This window comes from Lampris incognitus, chromosome 8, assembly GCF_029633865.1.
Source record: "Lampris incognitus isolate fLamInc1 chromosome 8, fLamInc1.hap2, whole genome shotgun sequence".
Taxonomy (NCBI): domain Eukaryota; kingdom Metazoa; phylum Chordata; class Actinopteri; order Lampriformes; family Lampridae; genus Lampris; species Lampris incognitus.
In genome coordinates, this window is record NC_079218.1 from 3,865,388 (window position 1) to 3,881,360 (window position 15,973).

The 15,973-nt window shown below is 47.4% G+C and overlaps 1 protein-coding gene across 1 annotated transcript in view; it reads right to left on the minus strand.

Annotated features, from left to right (window-relative positions):
* The window catches only part of pknox2 (pbx/knotted 1 homeobox 2), a 169,534-nt gene that overhangs the window by 63,314 nt on the left and 90,247 nt on the right, over positions 1–15,973 (minus strand). Inside the window, exons 3-4 of the mRNA XM_056284506.1 lie at positions 8,335–8,441; positions 855–991 (exon numbers count right to left, since the gene is read on the minus strand). Of these exons, the coding sequence (XP_056140481.1) occupies positions 855–991; positions 8,335–8,421 (224 nt within the window). The 5' untranslated portion in view covers positions 8,422–8,441. The remainder of the gene's footprint in view (positions 1–854; positions 992–8,334; positions 8,442–15,973) is intronic.

A 15,973-nucleotide genomic window follows, 5' to 3' on the forward strand; every position in this document is an offset into this window, starting at 1 on the left:
GCCTCCTCCCATACATGTGGAGTCACCAGCCGCTTCTTTTCACCTGACAGTGAGGAGTTTCACCAGGGGGACGTAGCGCGTGGGAGGATCACGCTGTTCCCCCCAGTTCCCCCTCAACAGGTGCCCCAACCGACCAGAGGAGGCGCTAGTGTAGCGACCGGGACACACACCCACATCCGGCTTCCCACCCGCAGAAACAGCCGACTGTGTCTGTAGGGGCGCCCGACCAAGCCGGAGGTAACGCGGGGATTCAAACCTGCGATCCCCGTGTTGGTAGGCAACGGAGTAGACCCCTACGCTACCTGGACGCCCCCGTCCCCCGAAGACAAATCCTTTCTATAAGGGCCTTTTCTTAAACTTAATAGGATATACTGGGGCTCAGCTGACTCATTTTCAAACATTTGCATTTTTTTTATCATTATTTTTGTGGGAAGGGGCAGCAAGATCTGGACATATGCAGGTGTTTTTATGTTTCTATGCTAAATGCATATGCGGGTGAGTGTATACGCATTAATAATTCATCGTCTTGTTTTGTTTTTTTCCACCGGGGTTGGAAGGGAAGTTGGCATACCAGGAGTTTCAGAAACAACGGCATGCCAACAGGTTCATCGGCTTCACTTTTCAGCTGCAGCCATCTGCTGTTTGCAGAGCCAAACGACCGAGACAGCGGAGCCCCTTCAGTATCTGGGTCAATGTTTGCATATATTTTGGGCAAATTGTGTGATAACTTGCATAAGCCTTGGAAGGATTTTTAACCCCCCCCCTCCCCTCCCTCCCTCCCTCCCCCAGCCCAGCCAGACATAAAGGCTGCTGCATATACGAAACACCTCAAAGCCATTAATGGACTGCCTTACCTGTAAACGGCTCTTTTGTCAGACTCCAGCTGAGCCTGGGGGTCCAGGGTCACACTGACAGGGGTGTTTCCTGCCGCCGGGGCAGCTGGGATATGGACCTGCGGGGTCTTGGTGGTCTGCTGGGTGGTACCCGTCATCTGGGGAGGCATGGAAAGATCACTCTGCTTACTTTTTTTTTTCTCTCCCCCATTTTTCTCCCCAACTGTATCCGGCCGATTACCCCACTCTTCCGAGCCGTCCCGGTCGCTGCCCCATGGTAATATTGCCTAGTAACACCGCTAATCTCAGTGTTACTATGCAATATTACCACTGATGTTTTGAGTTCTGATGTGAAGTACCTGCTTTTCAACTTAAAAGTTTAAGAAATATAACGATTCTTCTGCCTAAACTAAACAAAATAAAACTGACGCAGATTGTCCTTTCAGCAACGGGTAATTGCTCGCAATGTGAGCAGTCTGTTGTGAAGTCGTCAATGACCAAACCAGGATGTAGACAGATTTTGTACAGTCGCTAACCTAAACTCTCCACACACAAAAAAAACACCAAAGAAGTTGTAAATTCTTAGATGAGGAGAATTTTCTGCACCATCCACAAAATGACTGACACACTTCAGCTACTTGATGTTGACAGGATGTGGCAGTAGAGGAAATCCCACTTGTATCTCATCTCATCATCAGCTGCTTCTCCAGGGGCGGGTCGCGGTGGAAGCAAGCTAAGTAGGGCACTCCAGGCAGCGTTCCCAGGCCAGACTGGACATGGAGTCCCTCCAGCGAGTTCTGGGTCTACCCCGGGGTCTCCTCCCAGTTGGACGTGCCCGGAAAACCTCCAAAGGAAGGCGTCCCAGGAGGCATCCTGACCAGATGCCCGAACCACCTCAGCTGGCTCCTTTCGATGTGAAGGAGCAGCGGCTCTACTCCGAGCTCCCTGCGGGTGTCCGAGCTCCTCGCCCTATCTCTAAGGCTGAGCCCAGACGCCCTACGGAGGAAACTCATTTCAGCTGAGGGTTGGAATGAAGCCTGACTGGTAAATGGAGAGCCTCGCCTTCCGGCTCAGCTCCTTCTTCACCACAACGGCCCGGTGCAACGGTCCGCTTGTGTCATCATGACAAAAAGTCGTGTCATAAGACACCCAATTGCATGACAACAATTGTGCACAACAAATAAAAAAACACAAAACAGTAACGCTTTACCTCCTCGATGGATTCAGCAACAGCGAAGCAACTCGGGGACATGCATTTGGATTCTGCACGGTACCTACGACACTGATTCCATCAAGCTCGGTCATTAGTATGTGTACCATGGTAACGCAGCGGGTACGTGGGAAATATAAATATCACATACTCCTTCCTGTTGGGCAAAACTTTGAACTTAAACAACAACACCGGAGCGAATCACAGACAACCGGGGCTGGATCTCGCAGCACTGCTCTTGGGTTGTGCATAATTTACAATCCGCCGAGCCACCTGGGTCTTCCAGAAGAAAATAAACAGTGGTTATGTAGAATTCTGCTCATTACTGCAGCTCTGATAATTCTGTGCCACGCCCGGATAAAGGAACCAAGTCAAACCATGTTAGTTAACCTGCAAAGGATTTTACCTGCATGAAAATCAGGGAGACACTTTCTAATTTTCCCCTTTTGAGTTCACATGAGGGGCCTCGCAAATCTCCCGCCTCGCGAGTCCCGCCCCTCCGTGTCCGTCTTTGGACAACGGGCCGCTTTATCTCTGGTGTCCAGGCTGAGATGCTGGCTCTGCATCAACATCTTTTTGTGGGCAGGTATTTTTCCAGACTGGCTGAACATCATCGCTGCCAGCAATAACATTTTCATGAAGACCCCCAAACCCCAAAAGTGTACCGCTTCGTCATAAACACACACCCGTATGTTAGACAGGCTTCCCCGTGTGTCTTCATCATCAGGGTGCGCCACAACGTTGCTTATACTCACAGCCCCCAATTTACAAAATGGCTGGAAGGGGCGTCCGGGTAGCGTAGTGGTCTATTCTGGTGCCCACCAACACAAGGATCGCCAGTTCAAATCCCCATGTTACCTCCGGCTTGGTCGGGCGATTCCTACAGACACAATTGGCTGTGTCTGTGGGTGGGAAGCCAGATGTGGGTATGTGTCCTGGTTGCTGCTCTAGCGCCTCCTTTGGTTGGTCAGGGCACCTGTTTGGGGGGGTGACTGGGGGGAATAGCGTGATCCTCCCACTACGTCCCCCTGGAGAAACTCCTCACTGTCAGGTGAGAAGAAGTGGCTGGTGACTCCACATGTATGGGAGGAGGCATGTGGTAGTCTGCAGCCCTCCCCGGATCAGCAGAGGGGGTGGAGCAGCAACCTGGACAGCTCGGAAGACTGGGGTAATTGGATGGGTACAGTTTGGGGAAAAAAAGGGGAACAATCCAAACAAACAAACAAAATAAATTGCTGGAAGGAAGCCCTGCTGGCTGACACCAGCCTAGCAATAAAGTGGTTAATTACAACATGAGACGGGGTAGATTCTCTGATATAATGATGAGACGGGGTAAATTCTTCGATATAATGATTTACACACAGTGAGACGGGGTAAATTCTCTGATATAATGATTTATATACAGTGAGACGGGGTAGATTCTCTGATATAATGATTTATATACAGTGAGACGGGGTAGATTCTCTGATATAATGATTTACACACAGTGAGACGGGGTAGATTCTCTGATATAATGATTTATATACAGTGAGACGGGGTAGATTCTCTGATATAATGATTTACACACAGTGAGACGGGGTAGATTCTCTGATATAATGATTTATATACAGTGAGACGGGGTAAATTCTTCGATATAATGATTTACACACAGTGAGACGGGGTAAATTCTCTGATATAATGATTTATATACAGTGAGACGGGGTAGATTCTCTGATATAATGATTTATATACAGTGAGACGGGGTAGATTCTCTGATATAATGATTTACACACAGTGAGACGGGATAGATTCTCTGATATAATGATTTATATACAGTGAGACGGGGTAGATTCTCTGATATAATGATTTACACACAGTGAGACGGGGTAGATTCTCTGATATAATGATTTATATACAGTGAGACGGGGTAGATTCTCTGATATAATGATTTACACACAGTGAGACGGGGTAGATTCTCTGATATAATGATTTATACACAGTGAGACGGGGTAGATTCTCTGATGTAATGATTTATACACAGTGAGACGGGGTAGATTCTCTGATATAATGATTTATACACAGTGAGACGGGGTAGATTCTCTGATATAATGATTTATACACAGTGAGACGGGGTAGATTCTCTGATATAATGATTTATATACAGTGAGACGGGGTAGATTCTCCGATATAATGATTTATACACAGTGAGACGGGGTAGATTCTCTGATATAATGATTTACACACAGTGAGACGGGGTAGATTCTCTGACGTAATGATTTACACACAGTGAGACGGGGTAGATTCTCTGACGTAATGATTTACACACAGTGAGATGGGGTAGATTCTCTGATATAATGATTTATACACAGTGAGACGGGGTAGATTCTCTGATATAATGATTTATATAGAGTGAGACGGGGTAGATTCTCTGATATAATGATTTACACACAGTGAGACGGGGTAGATTCTCTGATATAATGATTTACACACAGTGAGACGGGGTAAATTCTCTGATATAATGATTTATATACAGTGAGACGGGGTAGATTCTCTGATATAATGATTTATATACAGTGAGACGGGGTAGATTCTCTGATATAATGATTTATACACAGTGAGACGGGGTAGATTCTCTGATATAATGATTTATACACAGTGAGACGGGGTAGATTCTCTGATATAATGATTTACACACAGTGAGACGGGGTAGATTCTCTGATATAATGATTTACACACAGTGAGACGGGGTAGATTCTCTGATATAATGATTTATATACAGTGAGACGGGGTAGATTCTCTGATATAATGATTTATACACAGTGAGACGGGGTAAATTCTCTGATATAATGATTTATACACAGTGAGACGGGGTAGATTCTCTGATATAATGATTTATACACAGTGAGACGGGGTAAATTCTCTGATATAATGATTTACACACAGTGAGACGGGGTAGATTCTCTGATATAATGATTTACACACAGTGAGACGGGGTAGATTCTCTGATATAATGATTTACACACAGTGAGACGGGGTAAATTCTCTGATATAATGATTTATAGACAGTGAGACGGGGTAGATTCTCTGATATAATGATTTACACACAGTGAGACGGGGTAGATTCTCTGATATAATGATTTACACACAGTGAGACGGGGTAGATTCTCTGATATAATGATTTATACACAGTGAGACGGGGTAGATTCTCTGATATAATGATTTATACACAGTGAGACGGGGTAGACTCTCTGATGTAATGATTTATATACAGTGAGATGGGGTAGATTCTCTGATATAATGATTTACACACAGTGAGACGGGGTAGATTCTCTGATATAATGATTTATATACAGTGAGACGGGGTAGATTCTCTGATATAATGATTTACACACAGTGAGACGGGGTAGATTCTCTGATATAATGATTTACACACAGTGAGACGGGGTAGATTCTCTGATATAATGATTTATAGACAGTGAGACGGGGTAGATTCTCTGATATAATGATTTACACACAGTGAGATGGGGTAGATTCTCTGATATAATGATTTATAGACAGTGAGACGGGGTAGATTCTCTGATATAATGATTTATACACAGTGAGACGGGGTAGATTCTCTGATGTAATGATTTATACACAGTGAGACGGGGTAGATTCTCTGATATAATGATTTACACACAGTGAGACGGGGTAGATTCTCTGATATAATGATTTATACACAGTGAGACGGGGTAGATTCTCTGATGTAATGATTTACACACAGTGAGACGGGGTAGATTCTCTGATATAATGATTTACACACAGTGAGACGGGGTAGATTCTCTGATATAATGATTTACACACAGTGAGACGGGGTAGATTCTCCGATATAATGATTTACACACAGTGAGACAGGGTAGATTCTCTGATATAATGATTTATAGACAGTGAGACGGGGTAGATTCTCTGATGTAATGATTTACACACAGTGAGACGGGGTAGATTCTCTGATATAATGATTTATACACAGTGAGACGGGGTAGATTCTCTGATGTAATGATTTATAGACGGTGAGACGGGGTAGATTCTCTGATATAATGATTTATATACAGTGAGACGGGGTAGATTCTCTGATATAATGATTTACACACAGTGAGACGGGGTAGATTCTCTGATATAATGATTTACACACAGTGAGACGGGGTAGACTCTCTGATATAATGATTTATATACAGTGAGATGGGGTAGATTCTCTGATATAATGATTTACACACAGTGAGACGGGGTAGACTCTCTGATATAATGATTTATATACAGTGAGACGGGGTAGATTCTCTGATATAATGATTTACACACAGTGAGACGGGGTAGATTCTCTGATATAATGATTTATACACAGTGAGACGGGGTAGATTCTCTGATGTAATGATTTATAGACGGTGAGACGGGGTAGATTCTCTGATATAATGATTTATAGACAGTGAGACGGGGTAGATTCTCTGATATAATGATTTATACACATGAGACGGGGTAGATTCTCTGATATAATGATTTACACACAGTGAGACGGGGTAGATTCTCTGATATAATGATTTACACACAGTGAGACGGGGTAGATTCTCTGATATAATGATTTACACACAGTGAGACGGGGTAGATTCTCTGATATAATGATTTACACACAGTGATTCGGGGTAGATTCTCTGATATAATGATTTACACACAGTGAGACGGGGTAGATTCTCTGATGTAATGATTTACACACAGGTCATACACAGATTCCTCATCAATGGAAATGATCGGGAAAGCTCTGCGTGATCACAGCGGAGACTCACCACTGTGACTGAGAGCAATATTGCAGTCTGAGTCACCAGCAGCTAATTTGGTTGCAGATGTACACGTTAACACCCCCTCCCTGCTAACTGCGTGGGAGTCGGTTGCTATCAAAGGTTCTTTGAGGAACCAGAAGAATTGACTGTACTCTGGAAGCATCACCGGGTTCGACATGAAACCACTATGCAACCGGTTAACTTCTTCGGGGGCTATCTGTCGTGTTGAACGAGCTGAGGGGACTGAGAGTTGCAATCTGGTGAAATGACATGCTTTATGAGCTCTGACTATTGTCTCCCTCCTTTTACCCCCCCCCCTTCTCCCTTCCCCACACTCATTTCCCCTTCACTGTCTCTCTCTCGCACGGAAAATAAGACTAACCCCCCTCAACACCAGTTTTGAGGTGGTTGTTGGAGGTGGGAGAGGCGGGGTAGGGTGGGGGGTGGGGGTAGAGGAAGCCTCAAGTCTTAATCCCAGCACCAAATGGGAAATAAATTAGCTTCTTCACACTTAACTAGCTCTCATTTGCATTTGCCGAGTGCAGACTGCAGCTCAGGAGCTCTCCCCCGGCACTAATCCTCTGGGCAAAAGAGGACGGAAGCGGGTGTGGACGGGGGGGGGGGGGGGGGGGAGGAGGAGGGTGAGGCAGTCTGATGAACCCCTCTCCCTCCAATCATTGGGAAAGCTGCCATGCCGGACAACGTTTTATTTAACTATTTATTCATTTATTTACCCCGTTCCTGTGGCAGGGCTCCGGCTGAGTTACGCTCCACTGACCGCACGACCTGTTGGTGGCGCTGTGTGTCGGGTTGCATATAACAGCCCGGGGCTTGACCCTTTTCTCACTTTGCACACTTATATCGTTTAACATCCAGGTTGGCGAGGACAGCGGACGCAACCGCTCTCACGCCCGTGGTGACGGCGGTGACAAAGGGTCACAGGTGAGCGGAGTACCGCTGTCATCACCCTACATGGCCTCTCTTCAACAAGAGACACCGTCTTAGATGTGTGGCGCTACATCCATCCATCCATTATCCAAGCCCAGACTGACCAGAGGAGGCGCTAGTGCAGCAACCAGGCACATACCCACATCCGGCTTCCCACCTGCAGACACAGCCAATTGTGTCTGTAGGGACGTCCAACTAAGCTGGAGGTAACACGGGGATTCGAACCGGAGAGCCCCCTGTTGGTAGGCAACGGAACAGACCGCTACGCCACCCGGACGCCGACACCTAGGGGCAGTGGAGTGGGGCCGATTCACCTGACCTACATGTCTTTGGACTGTGGGAGGAAACCGGAGCACCCGGAAGGGCAGAACATGCAAACTCCACACAGAGGACACCCCGGGACGACCCCCAAGATTGGCCTACCCCGGGGCTCGAACCCAGGACCTTCTTGCTGTGAGGCGACCGCGCTAACCACTGTGCCACCCCGGTGCAACTTCGTGTTGAGAATACCCTCGTCCTTCATAGTGCAGGATGAGCACCGAGCAAGAAAACTGACCTGTTGGCTCTCCTGATAGGACGGTGGAGGAACGCTCTGGGTGGCCATCATTGTCACTGCTGGTGCTGGGGACACATGTTGCATCATGGGATAGCTTCACATTGAGACTGCAAAGACACACAAAAAATAACGAGGCTGTAAATGCCTGAACACAGATTAAGACGATATAAAGTAATCAAACAACACGAGGTGACAAGTCATTGTTTCTGTTCATGAAGGAAACCTCTGGAGGGGCAACACGTGACCAGTCTGTGATGCGTCGAGGCCTTGCAGGGTCCAGGACCGAGGCAAGTGCAAGCAATGATGCAAATTCCATATCCGTACCAGCCACCAGGTGCTGCTATTATTAAATAATAGGGAGACCGGCCTTGAAACCGCTGTCCGATTCTCCTCTTTTTCTCGTCAACCCGTTTCCCTCGACTCATTTTTTACCCCTCTCTTTCATGCTAAGTGACACACAACCCTTATGAAGCACAGAGATAACAGCATCCGCTCATTTACAAGCCCAGTCACGAGGTGGTCTTTCTGTCACGACTTCACGAACATGTACAAGTGTGACCATAACGATCTCATCTCACGCCAAACGGACTCGTTTACCTGTTACAGATGGCTACGCCTGCTTACCAGCCGCCGCTCACGGCAGCGCTCAACTGCCCCTCAGCAGTCTCTGCACATTTGCTCCCGGTGTTGTTTCTGTCAACAGGTCAATCAAGGGGCTAATTGGGGCTCTTGTCTGTGGGCTAATTGCCACTGGATGGGACCCCACACGGCGGAGGGCTGTACCCTGTGGAACAGTCCCCCCGACACCACCCTTACCCCCACCCACACCCGGGAGCTAATTGGTTCATTTAAGGGGGTATGTTTCATGCACACGTCTCATACATACAGAACAGACACACACCCACATGCACACGCCGGAGACGCAGCCCCCCTACCTGCATCCTAACTTACTACAAGACAGCAGGTGCTCCGTCCTGAAGCTACATGTAACCTATGTGAGCATCCATCCATCCATCCATCCATTATCCCAACCGCTTATCCTGCTCTCAGGGTCGTGGGGATGCTGGAGCCTATCCCAGTATTCACTAGGCGGCAGGCGGGGAGACACCCTGACAGGCCGCCAGTCCATCATCACACAAGGCCCCCCCCCCATACACACACACACACACACACACCTTCACACCTCGGGGCAATTTAGTACGGCCGAATCACCTGACCTACATGTCTTTGGACTGTGGGTAGTCCAACCTTGGACTACTGGGGCTCGAACCCAGGACCTTCTTGCCGTGAGGCAACTGCACTAACCACTGCGCCGCCGTGCCGCCCCCTATGTGAGCACGCTACATGAAAATGACATGTTTCAATGCTTTAAATCCTTCATTTTATTTTTCCACTGGTCTTGAGAAGGAATCTTCTTCTGAATTGCTCATCTATAAAAAAAATCACTTACGAGGAAGAGTATGGTGCAGAGTTTCTGGTGGGAACTTGTGTTTTACGTCATCATCATTACGTTTCCTTTGTCAACACAGGACCATTACACATCCTCTTCTACAGAGTCAACACCAGTGTCTGGATTTCAGTTCTGAATAGCACACTAAAAATAAGCACCACAAATACACACAGGCATGCATGCATGCACACACACACACTGCTCTTCAACAGCGCCGTAGTTTTCTTTCAACCTGGCACACTCCAAATAAGGACGTAAACGCTTGGAAGAAATGGCTCTGAAGCACTCACAGGTGTGAGAACAAATTTACAAGGTAGATCGACAAACCAGTTGCTTGCTAATGTCGCACAAAGCTCCGCACAATTATAAAATAGAGGCGGCAAACGCCTGTCTACCCGTGCACTTGGAGCACATGACATTAACCTGGAGGAAGCAGGTTCATTATGGAGCAGGTCTCGGTTTCCGCTGCAGAAGCAGGTTCATTATGGAGCAGGTCTCGGTTCCCGGTGCAGAGGCAGAGCAGAGCTACAGGGCTGCCGGAGAACATCAGAACAGCTTTAAATCAGTTTTCCCACTGAAGCCCAGGATTTGCAGCATGACATAATTAATTACATGGTACATAATGTGTGTTTCAGTGAGTAAGGCGAAAATACAAGGCTATTTTCTGCAGCGGTAAAAAAACCCTACTGTGGGGCAACTCCTGTAGGTAGCTCCTGTAGGCTCACACGTTTGCTTGCCGTGCCCGGCATTCCCCAAACACAAGGATCCTCTCTAAGTTAGATTTTTGGGTTACTAGTGTCCGGCAGGAAGTGAAGGACTCATCTTTTTCTTGGGTCATTAGTGTCAGGCAGGAAGTGAACGACTCATCCTTTTCTCCAGACATGGAACAACAAGAGACAGACGTTAATCGCCAATGAGCTCATCTTTCATTGCAACCCAGAACCTGGCAATCCCTCTTAGTGGAAAAGTCAACAATGCCAGTTAAGACCCCTCCACAATTTAAACGGGACAATTTACCCACATCCGGCTTCCCACCAGCAGACACGGCCAATTGTGTCTGTAGGGACTCCCGACCAAGCCGGAGGTAACACGGGGATTCGACCGATGATCCCGGTGTTGGTAGGAAACAGAGTAGACCGCTGTGCTACCTGGACATCCTTAAAACTTCCTTTAACCAAAGTAAAGTGGTGGGGTATGATTTTAATTAGCCAAGCTTTCAATTTGCACCCCCCCCCCTCATTGAGCTGTTGTCTTGTGTTCACTGTGTATGTAATGTGTGTGCATGTAAGGTGTGTGTATGTAAGTTGTGTGCATGAAGGTGTGTGCATGTAAGGTGTATGTATGTAAGTTGTGCGCATGTAAGGTGTGTGCATGTAAGGTGTGTGTATGTAAGATGTATGTATGTAAGGTGTGTGCATGTAAGGTGTGTGCATGTAAGGTGTATGTATGTAAGGTGTATGTATGTAAGTTGTATGCATGTAAGGTGTATGTATGTAAGGTGTGTGCATGTAAGGTGTGTGCATGTAAGGTGTATGTATGTAAGGTGTATGTATGTAAGGTGTATGTATGTAAGTTGTGTGCATGTAAGGTGTGTGCATGTAAGGTGTATGCATGTAAGGTGTGTGTATGTAAGGTGTGTGCATGTAAGGTGTGTGGGTGTAAGGTGTGTGGGTGTAAGGTGTATGCATGTAAGGTGTATGCATGTAAGGTGTGTGCATGTAAGGTGTATGCATGTAAGGTGTATGTATGTAAGGTGTGTGCATGTAAGGTGTATGCATGTAAGGTGTATGCATGTAAGGTGTGTATGTAAGGTGTGTGCATGTAAGGTGTGTGCATGTAAGGTGTATGCATGTAAGGTGTATGCATGTAAGGTGTGTGCATGTAAGGTGTGTGCATGTAAGGTGTGTGCATGTAAGGTGTGTGTATGTAAGGTGTGTGGGTGTAAGGTGTATGCATGTAAGGTGTATGCATGTAAGGTGTGTGCATGTAAGGTGTGTGTATGTAAGGTGTGTGGGTGTAAGGTGTGTGTATGTAAGGTGTGTGGGTGTAAGGTGTGTGCATGTAAGGTGTATGCATGTAAGGTGTATGTATGTAAGGTGTATGTATGTAAGGTGTGTGGGTGTAAGGTGTGTGGGTGTAAGGTGTGTGGGTGTAAGGTGTATGTATGTAAGGTGTGTGCATGTAAGGTGTATGCATGTAAGGTGTATGCATGTAAGGTGTATGCATGTAAGGTGTATGTATGTAAGGTGTATGCATGTAAGGTGTGTGTATGTAAGGTGTGTGCATGTAAGGTGTGTGGGTGTAAGGTGTGTGGGTGTAAGGTGTATGCATGTAAGGTGTATGCATGTAAGGTGTGTATGTAAGGTGTGTGCATGTAAGGTGTGTGCATGTAAGGTGTATGCATGTAAGGTGTATGCATGTAAGGTGTGTGCATGTAAGGTGTGTGCATGTAAGGTGTGTGCATGTAAGGTGTGTGTATGTAAGGTGTGTGGGTGTAAGGTGTATGCATGTAAGGTGTATGCATGTAAGGTGTGTGCATGTAAGGTGTGTGTATGTAAGGTGTGTGGGTGTAAGGTGTGTGTATGTAAGGTGTGTGGGTGTAAGGTGTGTGCATGTAAGGTGTATGCATGTAAGGTGTATGTATGTAAGGTGTATGTATGTAAGGTGTGTGGGTGTAAGGTGTGTGGGTGTAAGGTGTGTGGGTGTAAGGTGTATGTATGTAAGGTGTGTGCATGTAAGGTGTATGCATGTAAGGTGTATGCATGTAAGGTGTATGCATGTAAGGTGTATGTATGTAAGGTGTATGCATGTAAGGTGTGTGTATGTAAGGTGTGTGCATGTAAGGTGTGTGGGTGTAAGGTGTGTGCATGTAAGGTGTATGTATGTAAGGTGTGTGGGTGTAAGGTGTGTGCATGTAAGGTGTATGCATGTAAGGTGTGTGCATGTAAGGTGTGTGCATGTAAGGTGTGTGCATGTAAGGTGTGTGTATGTAAGGTGTGTGTATGTAAGGTGTATGCATGTAAGGTGTGTGCATGTAAGGTGTATGCATGTAAGGTGTGTGCATGTAAGGTGTGTGTATGTAAGGTCTGTGCATGTAAGGTGTGTGGGTGTAAGGTGTGTGCATGTAAGGTGTGTGGGTGTAAGGTGTGTGGGTGTAAGGTGTGTGCATGTAAGGTGTGTGGGTGTAAGGTGTGTGGGTGTAAGGTGTATGTATGTAAGGTGTATGCATGTAAGGTGTGTGGGTGTAAGGTGTGTGTATGTAAGGTGTGTGCATGTAAGGTGTGTGGGTGTAAGGTGTATGTATGTAAGGTGTGTGGGTGTAAGGTGTGTGGGTGTAAGGTGTGTGGGTGTAAGGTGTGTGGGTGTAAGGTGTGTGGGTGTAAGGTGTATGTATGTAAGGTGTGTGGGTGTAAGGTGTGTGTATGTAAGGTGTGTGCATGTAAGGTGTATGTATGTGTGTGCATGTAAGGTGTGTGGGTGTAAGGTGTGTGGGTGTAAGGTGTGTGCATGTAAGTTGTGTGCATGTAAGTTGTATGTATGTAAGGTGTGTGGGTGTAAGGTGTGTGCATGTAAGTTGTGTGCATGTAAGTTGTATGTATGTAAGGTGTGTGGGTGTAAGGTGTGTGGGTGTAAGGTGTGTGTATGTAAGGTGTGTGGGTGTAAGGTGTATGTATGTAAGGTGTGTGGTTGTAAGGTGTATGTATGTAAGGTGTGTGGGTGTAAGGTGTGTGCATGTAAGGTGTGTGCATGTAAGGTGTGTGCATGTAAGGTGTGTGTGTATTTATAAGCGTTGTATTACAGTATCATCCTGACTGTGTGCTGTGCATTCACACTTGTTTGTGTCGTATAGGTGCAAGTCTGCAGTAATTTTGTGTACTGGTTGTGTCTCCTGGTTCCTTTCCAGCTGCTATCAGCTGAGAGGCATCTTCTCCTTATCAGCCCTCATTTTAATTGCAAATGCAGCGAGTGTGTTAGTGATTAAATGGAAAATTGCACATTAATTGATGAGACTAAAGATAACGCAATTCCAATTACTGCACAGTATTTTAGGCGGCCTCTCAAGTTTCACCATCCCTCAAGGAATAAGCCGAGCAAACACCAGATTGGAGCAGGCAGTCGTGCAGCCACACAGATACACAAGCGGAAACGCCGGCGCACTGCAACGGCATCGTTTCAGCGGTCCAATTAAACTTCTGACAAAACAAGAAGTGCGATCATTAACCTGCATCTAACCCTGGCGTAGCCCAAAAGCGTGGAGATTAGCCCCACAACAACTCCCACCGAGCTCACAGAAGGAACCCGGGTAACACAATAAGTTAGAAAATTCGTGTTGAGGCCAAATGACGAGTTTGTTCCTTAACAAAGAACTTTGAATTATTACAGAATCCATAATGCATATCAGCTGGAAACCGCCTGCAGCCACCATCAAAATTCAAAAGTGAGCATAAATGGAAAATGAGAAGTAGGCATAAAATTATCCCAGAAAAAAAAAAAAACATCAAAGGGGTTTGTGAATGTGGATTGGAGGCAGTCATACTCTTTTTGGATCCGGTGTAGCGAGAAACAATTCTTGTCAGAATTTAATTTTCCGACCGGTCTCAGGCGTGGAATCGGCCTATTCTGTATTAATTCCAAGGTTGTTGGTGGGATTACCACCAGAAAGCCACATCTGGCCGCCCCTCCCCTCCTGCTTCTGCCGTGTCCGCGGTGCCCTCGCTGCCTCAGAGGGCCCCGGCGAGCCTCTCTGTGTGCGTCCTGTCCTCTCGTTGTGTGTGAGGCGTTTTCCGGAGAGGGTGTCATGATGGCTGTGAGAAGGGGGTCGCCGACCCTCCCTTTACCTCAGACCCCGGAGGAAGCGGTCGGGGCGAGGAGACATTCTGCTCAGGGTAAACAGACATGAGGGTACGTCACACCCACGCGGGAGTTGTGCACGCACACACACATGCACACGCACACACACACACACACACACACACACACACACACACACACACACACAGAGTAACAGTAAGAGACACTCATCTTTGGAGGATGCACTCCCTATTCTCTCTGAATGACTAACCCCCACGTTCTCACCCCTGTCCAACTGCTGTTTTGCCCTCGACACAGGGACGGCAGTGTCACACTGAACAGAAGCACAAGGGAGGGGGCGTCCAGGGGGCGTGGCGGTCTATTCCGGTCCCTACCAACATGGGGATCGCCGGTTTGAACCCTCGTGTTACCTCCGGCTTGGTCGGGCGTCCCTACAGACACAATGTGCTGTGTGTGCGAGTGGGAAGCTGGGTGTGGGTATGTGCCCTGATCGCTGCACTAGCGCCTCCTCTGGTCGATCAGTGTGTCTGTTCGGGGGGGAGTGTGATCCTCCCATGTGCTATGTCTCCCTGGTGAAACTCCTCACTGTCAGGTGAAAAGAAGCGGCCGGAGGAGGCAGGCGGTAGTCTTCCGAGGGGGCGGAGCAGCGACCGGGACGGCTCAGAAGAGTGGGGCAATTGGCCGACTACAATTGGGGAGAAAAAAGGGGGGAAATCCACAAAAAGAAAAAGAGCACAAGGAAGGAAAGGAACAGCAGCGTCCTGCCTGTGTAGGACGCCTGGTAACTTATACATAGTCTCAAAACCCGCGTGTAACGTTGTCTGTTAGTCTGTACACCCCGCCAGCCTCACGGTTCATGGGTCAACATGCCGCTCCGCTTCCCCTGTTGCAGCAATGGGGGGGGTCTAATGAGCCACACACAGGCGAGGCGGCACTGACGTGGCTCCAACTCACGGCACAAGTTGAGCAGCTCTTGTAACGGAACGGCTGTGCAGATGCTGGTTCCCGGCGTGGCCGGTGCTGTTGGGCCTGTGAGCAACCGCCTCACAGCTGCTCCACCTGCGGGTCTAACCGGACCACGCACGTGTCAGCGATCAGAGGGACGGGGCCACGGCGTCACCGCCACCGCCGCACCGCTGCATGTGATTATGTCGTCCCCGTGCTCCGCTCGCGGACGCGCCACACGGCTCTCCTTCCCGGCAGACGGGACCAAACCAAAACCAGGTGATGACTGGACTCAAAGGGATGTGGTGAGCCAGCGTGGCCGGGGAAGTGTTTATACGCAGGCCTGCACTAATGCAGTCACGCACAATTTCCAAGAAGTGAAGGGAAACACATGTCACTGCAACAGCCCTCTTCTGTTACCCTTCTCTTTCC